The sequence below is a fragment of the Lolium rigidum genome, chromosome 5 (assembly GCF_022539505.1).
Source record: "Lolium rigidum isolate FL_2022 chromosome 5, APGP_CSIRO_Lrig_0.1, whole genome shotgun sequence".
In the NCBI taxonomy this organism is placed as follows: domain Eukaryota; kingdom Viridiplantae; phylum Streptophyta; class Magnoliopsida; order Poales; family Poaceae; genus Lolium; species Lolium rigidum.
The window spans coordinates 60,519,040-60,528,785 of record NC_061512.1 but is presented as its reverse complement, the minus strand read 5'-3'; the positions used below and the strand labels follow the sequence as shown (position 1 = coordinate 60,528,785).

The 9,746-nt window shown below is 42.6% G+C and overlaps 1 protein-coding gene across 1 annotated transcript; it reads right to left on the bottom strand.

Annotated features, from left to right (window-relative positions):
- Window positions 1-2,064: 2,064 nt before the first annotated feature.
- LOC124651497 (dual specificity protein kinase splA-like) lies at window positions 2,065-9,193 on the bottom strand. Its single transcript, XM_047190582.1, has 13 exons — window positions 8,374-9,193; window positions 7,658-8,078; window positions 6,918-7,524; window positions 6,039-6,079; window positions 5,879-5,947; window positions 5,420-5,520; window positions 4,431-4,509; window positions 4,149-4,247; window positions 4,001-4,069; window positions 3,829-3,878; window positions 3,652-3,733; window positions 2,811-2,905; window positions 2,065-2,708 (listed from the first exon to the last, which is right to left on the bottom strand). Exons 1-13 carry the CDS (start codon window positions 8,787-8,789, stop codon window positions 2,573-2,575), a joined length of 2,265 nt encoding a protein of 754 aa, XP_047046538.1. The 5' UTR covers window positions 8,790-9,193; the 3' UTR covers window positions 2,065-2,572.
- Window positions 9,194-9,746: the final 553 nt, after the last annotated feature.

The following is a 9,746-nucleotide window of genomic DNA, read 5'->3' as shown; positions in this document are numbered from 1 at the left end:
CGTGCTTCCTATGCAGTTTCCCGGAGCTACATTCTAACGAACTCCATCCAACCGAGCAAGAACCACGAACAATTCCGCGTGCCATGGTATCTCTCCTCTCCAAGAAGCCAATAAACCCTAGGCAGCCCAAATCCCCACGCCTTGTCTCACCCAAACGCAAGCGAGCCTAATCCCAGCCGCCGCCCTCGCCATCCCCGGCCGTCGACGTAGTAGACGCCCCAGGCGTCGATTGCTGCTACGTACGTGTACGTAGTACGTACCTGATGGCGTCGAGGACTGCAGGGTTCTCGGTGGCGGGGTCCACCTCGACCAACGTCAGCACCCGCCCCTCCCCGGAGGCGACGTCGAGGATCGTCGGCACCTCCACCGTCTCCTCCTTCGCCGGCGTCGGGTTCGCCCCCTTCTTCCCCATTGGCGGTGGAGCCGGAGGCGATGGAAAGTTCTGGAAGCAGGAGGAGTGGAGTGGAGTGGAGTGCAGCGGCGGACAGTTGCGGCCTTGGAGGCTTTGTCTTGGGAACCATGCATTTGAAATGGCCCGCCGAAATGGGCCGGGCTGTACTGGGCCGTAGAGACACCGTCCAAGGGCTTGAAGCTACTCTCGCAAGGAGTTCTCAAAAAATAAAAACTACTCTCCCAAGGTTATCTACACTCCTCCGTTTATCTCAAGAAAAAACTACTGTAGTACTCTCTTAAGTCCATGATAAATGTCGTGGTAAACTAACCAAATATTGAGGAGAAGAACCCATGTACCCATGGGCATGGAGCGATAGAGGCCGAAATTTGGAGGAGGGGATAGAGCACTAATGAACGGATAGAGCTTTTTTTTAACACGAGAGAGCATAATCTAATGAGGATGCGCCTAAATTAGCTCAAGCAGCGACGTCACTTGATTTTGGGCTTCATGTTTGGTACATATACTCCTGATCCCTATGAACTTTATTGTTGAATAAAGCTCGCATGTTCTCCTAAAAAATATCACCCTAGGGTAATCGGCAATCATCTTTTTCCTGGTAACCAAATATCATTGAACGCACCGTGGTCACCTGGTCGGAACACACCCCTTGAATGACAAGTGGTAAAACAGTGATTCCTCCTTGTATTGCCAATGAAGAAGAATCGTGACCCAAAAGATTGAGATAGGAGAATCCTCTGTCGCCGGAATATTCAGAACATGGGTACTACTGATCCAACATTAACATTAGAATGAAAAAAATGTAAATAAAATTTTAAAAAAATATTTTTACATGTTGATAATGTATGCAGGTACGTGCATGCCAGGTTTCGAGCTTAAATTGGAAAGTGTAACTTGGGTAGAAAAAACAAGGTATTTGATAAACCGAATAAGTTCCGGAAATTCGCCTTGCAAGTTACATATTCTCTTTTTTTGTGGAGGCCACAAGAGTACGTATTTTTTTCTTGAAATTTGGCATGGTAACTATGAAGGCTATATGTACGTGACGATTTATCAAAATTTTCTAAACTTATAAATACAATTTTTTAGCCGGTTTGAAAATTGGGATCATGAGAACCCCTCGAAACCACAACAAACGGATGAAGCATCTGACGAGTGACGACAATCGACAGATCTAAAGCTGCTTGCTCCACAGAACCAAAACAGGCTCCTCGACAGCAATCACTAGGTCAGGCCCATCAAGACTGAAGCGTGCACGGTAATATAAGTGGGGAGCAGGAAAAGTGGTGTTATGTGTACAGTCTTGGTAACTCCTACCTGCTTTGACTTGATTTTTTAAAATTCTAGACACATGAAATTGCACATCGTTTAGCCTAAATCTCACTAAAAGTGTACAGTTAGCAAAACAAAGCTACAATTTCAAAAAAAAAAATATATAAGTGGTGTTGCAGTGAGAATGGTTGGATTTATAGCCCAGTTTTCCGTTAACCAATGGATGGTTTTGCCTCGTTTCAAAAAAAAAACATAATGGTTGGATTTTTTTTTGAGAAACACAGTACAAACGCAGGTTAAAAGAAGTCAATCAAAGTTAAAATGGAAAAAAAAGCTACTCATAAATAGATGATCCTTGTATTGTCGGTACTAAAACAACCAAAAAATAACACCACTCAATTGATGGCTTAACAGCACTGTGAGCAACAACGGTTGATTTCTCTTGTGATGGACTTATGAGGAGGCAGGAGAAAAACAACTAAACAAGTATGAACCTTACAAGGTTCCTGGTGACCCAACTTGATCATCTCTAGAACAATCTACATAGCAGCAGCAAGCAGCATCATCTTCAACTTACAAATTCAACAAAGATCATTAGATCAAAATGATGGGATGCTAGTCGCGCATCACCATGCAGCGGTGAACCCAAAAGTGCGAGCCTCAACTTACTACTCTAATCTTTGCTGCAGTTCGAGGAAGTTCGGGCCTGTCTAAGGAATTCAGAGGGCACCTCCCTCCTCTGCACAATCTTCAGCATTAGCTGTTCCAGTATCAGGCTTGTGCCAGGTACAGATCCTTCTTAGGTAGGGATCCTTCTTCGGTTAACACGTCGCTGCACCGACGTTCCCTCACTCACACGCTCACTCGCCTGAGCAAAAGCCCGAACCTTCATTCCTCGATGATGGTGCTGTTCTTCGCAGCAGCTGTTGCGTTTCGCTGCATCTGTGTCTGGACGTTGTACTTCCTTTGCAGTTCCCGGAGCTTCTCCAGAAGCTCTTGGAACGATGGGCGGCTTTGTGGATCACTGCTTGCAGCAACGACAGTTGTAGTAAGAACATGAGATGCATCAGAATACAGTGCAATTTTGATGTTTCTGAAGTCTGCAAAGACAAGCTTTTTTACTTACGTTTCCCAACAACTCAGGATGAGTGATGTCCAGAAAGGATCTGTGTCGGTAGGAATCTCCAATCTTTGGTTCATGAAACCTACTGCACCAATGACCTACATAAGAAAAGAGTTTCAGGAATTAATATACATTGTACATGACTTACCAAAACTCTTAAAAGAAAAACAAGTGATCTAGAAAATGATTAGCGTAATAAAGTCGTATGCTGCACAAGTGAACACCTATGCTGCCATCACAAGAAAATGTCACACAATTCTTGAGGCATTGCTAGACTATGAAAAACAGTAGGCCCCTTATAACTCCAGTTGGCATTTCTATGTGACCAGGGATATGGAACAGCCTTTGGCTTCTCAAGGTTATCCCATGCCCAGGAGGTGCCTGAAGCCCGATAAATGCCGCTTGGGTGCCGTGGTCAGTAAAGGTAACGAGGGTAGGAGAGGTAGAGGTGGATTAGGGAGCTTAAGAGATCAAAGTCTGAATCCCTAACACACGCTACTGCTCCTTATAAAGGGGATGACCAACTTCATTTGTAAGGAAAATAAAGACCGAACTGTACACTTCTCGATCCCATGAGAATAAATCCTAACTGGATTCAAACAGATGCATCTATGATAACCACACCATATGTTTCACCTGCTCATCTTACTGTGCCAAACTGAAAGATGTGGTGTAGCCAACCTAAAAGGGATAACTTACTCACTAATTTAATTGTTACTTTTGTGAAGCTGCTGAAACAAATATTACTAAGTTTTACAGCATTGCAAATTCGCAATCTGTCACCAAATGTATGGCAAAAACCATAGGATCTATCACCAGACAAAGCTAGATAAAAGCAATATACCTGCATCGAATTGAGATTTTCCCAGGGTATCTTCTGAGTAACAAGTTCCCATAAGATCACCCCATAACTATAGACATCAGACCTATATATGTAACACCATTGAAATCATTAGCAATCTAGTACTTTTGCAGCTGAGACTACAGAAAATTATGTTCATTAAAATTGTCCAATACTTACTTCTCATCTGAAGGTTCATTGCGCAATACCTCCGGAGCCATCCATTGCGGCTGCACAGGAAAGCATCATCAATAGAGTTAGGAAAATAAAGTAATTATTTATACTAATCCCATTAATTCCTAGAACCCATGCATGTATATCAAGCAATCAAATAAATTTTGCTTGTACTTACTGTTCCTTTTCCTGTTTTTGTTGTCAGATACGTTTCACGCTTGAGACGTGAAAGACCAAAATCTGCAACCTGATTAGACAAGATGAAATGAGAGGAAGCAAGTAGGAATGTGAGAAAAGTTTGGAGACCAATTACACTGTAATATTACCTTGACAGTCCAGTTCTTATCAACCAACAGATTTGACGATTTTAAATCTCGATGAATGATAGGTGGGCTATAGTGGTGAAGATAATTCATGCCCCTTGCCTGCAAAAATATAAATATTTTTTCAAAACCTAACAGTAACTGGGAATCAATGTCTATACAAACAATAATCTAATAATATTCTCTGCTTTTTTCTATCCTTAACTGCATTTGTTTCAAGACTAAAAGGAATCTGTGATCTCTGAGAAATTCTTTCCTCATGCCATGATGCAGAAATACACTTACAACATCTAAAGCCATGTGAACACGTCGTCTCCAATCCAACTTGGTCGTGTTTCTTTGAAGTAAGCGAAACAAACTTCCTCTGCATTTGAGAAACAATGAAGAATGAAAACGAGACCCAAACTTTTTTCTGTAGGTAAAAATCATGAAATCTGGGTAGTAGCCATATTATGTTCTCAAAAATGGAACAAAAACCAACTTTTATGTACTAGTGAAGCATATTAACACATATCTTGATGTGTTAACATGGTAGCAAAGAACAACATCTCTCCTGGTTTATTAACAGATTTCAAAGGCTATACGTGCAACAGGGGCAATGACCCCATAAGGCCATAAGTAGGAAAAACATAATACAATCTGTATACAGTTGAACATCCTATTAAACAGCATGACCCCATAAGTATGCATGTAATAAGAGAAAAAAGGGACAATGACCAGTGTAGCTAAACCAAGGCCGTGAGATTTTGTTTTATCTAGGATTAAGTCTACACATTGTTACACACATTCTACTTTCTTTTTTCTACTTAGCATTAAAATAATGTTATTAATGGTCCGTAAGAACGCAATGCTAAACATAAGAATTAAGTCATTTTTTTATATGTTTGTGTGTGAAATCTAGAGAAAGGTGCTGTTTTACTCTTTAGTATTCCTTAGAAGACTACAGTACATCTGGTCCTAGGTTGTATGATTATGGAGTGGTTTTCTTGGGTGTATTTTAAAAATTTGTTGTCGAATCTGAACCAATCAACCAGTGGGAAGAAAATGGCACCCTCTCGTGCCATCTTTTGAACTCAACTTCAGTACAGAGATGGCATTTGTCATGCCTTAATCAACTGTGTTCTTTTGCGGAATAATCAACTGTGTTTGTAATAATCAACGCAGTAAAACAGGATTTACACAAGCAGCTCTGCACATTCTCCTGTACATTTGAAACAGCGAGCAACAACCAGAGGAAGTACTTCATCTAGGGTTGTAAAACGTAGGGAACATACCGTGGGAGGTACTCTGTTACAATACAGAGGCGGTGTGGAGATGTAACCGCACCCATGAAGAGCAGTATATTAGGATGACGTAGCTTCTTCATAAGGGATACCTTCACATAAGATTGATTGCAATTCATTTAAAAACAAAAAAGTTAAAATGATGTAATGAAATCTGAAGTTAGTGCACACTTTATTTATGTTTTCCCAGAATTAACTTTAAAAACGCATGTGGAGATCTAGATCTGTCAGCATAATATTTTTATATTTATTGACATGCATGGCAACAATGGCAATGGACAATTTCGTTGGCATGCTGAAAACACAAATTCTCCGCCAACTTTAAGTGTCTTTTGAGAGGCCCAGACAATCATTAAATCATCACATTTTTATAAGGCTAAAAATTACTGAAAATCATTTTGCTGATTAGAGAGATGCAGATTCTTGTTATATATTTCATGAATTAACTACCTCTTGTCGAAAGGACTGAATCACTTCATCCGAATATTCCTGACTGGAGAAAACTTTCACACCAACATCCTGCAAGAAACATGCCACACAATGATAAAACTATTAACAAAAAGTAAACAGAGATAAGTAACAAATGCAATAAAGAAAGGACCGAACATACCGAGCCATACCACAAAGCATGATATACTGTCCCACAAGAGCCTGCACAGATACAAATTGAGAAGCACAATTAGATGGCACGACATAATAGAAAACAGTACACCACATTGTGCTTATACGTTTTTTTGCCATGCTTGCACTCAGTCAATAAGAACTAATAAAGAATTTACTCGTTGATATAACTTTAGACATTTTCAAATCCAACCCAGTATAGTAACTAAACTCACAGACTATTTAGAACCGGAGAAGTTTGGGCCATAAGTGCAAGGGCTAATAAAGAATATTACTCATTCATATAACTTTACACATTTTGGAATCCAACCCAAGCTAAACTCACGGACTATTTAGAACTGGAGAAGTTTGGACCATAAATGCAAGGGAAGGTAGGAGAAGTCAGGAGTATGTCCTCTTGGTGTGTTCAGGTCCTAGTGACAAGCATATGTGTTTGAACTTTGAAGTAGGCCAAAAGTTACATCTAATCAAATTCAGTCAAGAATTTCAAAGAAAATTAAGCTAACCATGTCAAAACCCAAAGGCTTTAGGGTCTCACTAGGAGCTTCAACTAGATGGCCCCACTTCGAAGAAAGTTAGAACCAAAGCTTGGCCAAACTGTGATAAAACGGGTTACAACCTACAACTCACTACATTTGTAGTTGTGATATTATCTAGCTATTTTGAAAAATGGATGTTATGCAACTACAAGATGAATATGAGGGAAAAGAACTATTCTGAAGTAATGGCATGCAGATAAAGCCAGTGCTGACAATAACCAATTAGTCAATTACTAAAACTGCTGATAGAAAATTAGAACTATGAAATGGTGCATTCGAGTGATCAAAGAACTATACAAATAAGAGTTCACAAAAGTAGAAGCAACTACCTTGACCTACTTGTTCTCCAATGACAAGATCCTCCCATAGGATTTCATAATCCAGACAGTCTGCTTCATGGTCTACTTTGTAAAGAGCGCTGCTATTAGTACTTCCAGTGCTGCTTGCACTACTTGAGCTGTTGTTGTTGAAGGAGGACCAGGAACCTGATGCTTCATTTTTGTTAGGTTGGTTGGATTCAGCACCTTGCCTGTCAGAATTTTTCTGATTACTCTGGTCATTCTCTTGCTCACCATGCAAAGATGGCCAGATTACTTCATTCTTTCCATCAGGTCCATCATTTTCCCGCCCTTTCCAAGGCCATGTTATCCCTTTCTTGTTCAACAATGCCTCTGCTTTTGAACTCAAGATCTTGTGAAGACCTATTTTCCCATCTGATTCATCGCTATTCATTTTGTTTGATTTCCCAGGGGAGTTCTCTTCTGTAGAGAATGCACCACATGGTGCATCTCCTCTTGGTGTACCTGGTCCACTAGATGTTGGCTCTTCCTTGTTATCACGATCAGAGCACTGGCTCTCACCACTACCACCTTCCCGTACTATGCCATTCTCATCCATCCTGACCCGAGACCGAACTTTATTTGAAACCTTGGTAGCCTGTGTAATTCCAAATATCAAAAAGGAATGTAGTAGCAAGGAAATTAGAATACATACTAGAGAAACAATATTACATTGCAACTCAATAGAAGATTTATTTCTGCTTCTTGCTAGAAATAGTATCAGAACTCACCAAATTTGTTATCTTGGAGGCTATAGTAGACTGCAGGGGAAGCTGTGAGTCAAATGGACTTCTGTTCAGCAAACTAGGTTTTCGGCTGTTGTTACTGCAACTTCCATCACAACAGGTCCTCGCAGAGGTTGAAGGTCCACTGAGTATGTCCTCCAAGGCACGTGAATCACTTGAAACGCAAATAATGCCCACCAAACTGCCATCCTCGTCATAAAAAGGAGTGTTGTTGCCAACAGCTAAAATTCTATCACCTGCCTTGTTCTTAACTGGGAATTTGCCAGTCCAATTCTCACCCAAGGATATACGCCGGAACATATCATTCACCACACTGAGGTCACGGGAATCAACCAGCAGCATGAGGGCATCCTGACCAAGTACTTCTGAAGCAGGGTAACCATAGAGATTCTCTGCAGATCGATTCCTGCATCATAGTAAATAACAGGTCTTGGTGGTAAGGAAGCATTAACATTTACAGTTAGAAATAAAGAAGAGAAGAAACGGTCCATGCAAAACTACAGACTACACAGCTATTTTATGAAGTGAGTGCCATCATCGCATCCATGGTCGAAATGACACCAAAAGCAATTGGTTTAGCGTTAGGATTGGTATGCTTCAAACAGACACAAATCTTAGAACCATTGGTCACTTCATTGCAGCATAATAAAAGCAGCACAATCGAAACAAATCAACAGACATTGAAGAGCTAGAAATCTCACCAGTATATGATCCTTCCATCGAGGTCAAGAATGTGGACGGACTGCCCCAGCGACTGAAGCACCCTGCGGTACTGCCTCTCCGCCAGCCCGGCGCCCGTGGCGCCGCCTTCGGCCGCCGCACGGCCTTCCCGCTGCAGCGGCGACGAGTGCGAGAAGGACGCGGAGCCGCGGCCCCACGCCCGCGGACCTCCATCGAACCCCCCGGAGGACCGCCTCGAGGGAGCCGGCGCCGGCGCCGGTCCCGGCCCCGGATGCGGCTGCGCGCCGCGAGAGGGCGAGACCGACTGCGAGCGCCGCCGCTCTGCTCCGCTGCCGGTGGGCGGCAGCGCGAACTTGGACATCTCCTGCTTGAGCTGCGCCTGGCCCACCTCCAGCTTCCGGATCTTCTTCAGCAGCTCCTCCCCACTGGACTCCATCGATGGAAGCGAATCAGAGCAGCAGCATCACCACCACGGCCCTCCCGAGCGCTCCAAGGCCGCCTCCTCCCTCACCTCCTGCGAGCTCGAAAGGCCGCTGCTTTCGCAGCTCCCGAGGCAGATTCGAGCTCAAATGGAGCAAGCAACAACTCGCAGCAAATAAATCCTCTTTCCCCCAAAGAGAGATCCAGCTGAGACTCCTTGAGAGACAGAAGCGGACCAAATCGAGAGGAAACAAGTAGCGATCTTTTCTCGGGAGCTGTTCTTGGCTTGTGCTCGGACAAGTAGCAGCTGGGGCGGAATCTATCTACAGCCCACACCCAAATGGGAGAATTAAATAATTAAACAGGCTACTCCTCTGTATGGGGAAATGAAATTGGTGACTTGGTGATGAGTTCTTGAGGGGTCCTACTCCTGTGATTGGTCAGCTTGCCAATAAAAAACACAGCCTGCTTGCTGGCTTATGCAAGCTGATAGCTCCGGTCTTAGTTTTATTTGGGGTCTTGGAATTTTCCCTAAATGTTTATCTAGTTATCTAGTATGATTTTTTATTTATATCATTTTTTTGTGTATATGTTGTGATGATCCACCCATCCATCCACACACACAGGAAGGAGAGGGGTCCTTGTCCCTATCCATCTACCTTGCTGCCAATGCCAACCTGTGTCGTCATCTTGTTAGAGAGTGAGAGGGAAAATGGCAAGCCTGTTGGTCCACTTTATCAATGCCTTTCCTACTTGGTGTTGCCACAATTGGGTTAGGGTTTGGCTTCTAACTGCCTATTTGGTGCTTTGTTGTGTGTTTGTATTTGTGCTGCTCTCTTTCAGCTTTGATGCTCCCTTTTTGTGGTGGTTGATTTGGAGAGGTTAATGTTGATCTCTCTTCGTCAAGTGCTCAAATGGTTTTGAGACTTCAACTTCATATCGATCAAGAATCTTCTATGCTACAATGTTGGGC

Coding starts and splice junctions, on each gene's coding strand:
- LOC124651497 (XM_047190582.1), bottom strand. CDS start 8,789: ATGGAGTCCAGTGGGGAGGAGCTGCTGAAGAAGATCCGGAAGCTGGAG. Junction 4,510..5,419: donor GTAACAGAGTACCTCCCACG/GTATGTTCCCTA, acceptor TCTCAAATGCAG/AGGAAGTTTGTTTCGCTTAC. Junction 2,709..2,810: donor ATCCTGAGTTGTTGGGAAAC/GTAAGTAAAAAA, acceptor TGCTGCAAGCAG/TGATCCACAAAGCCGCCCAT.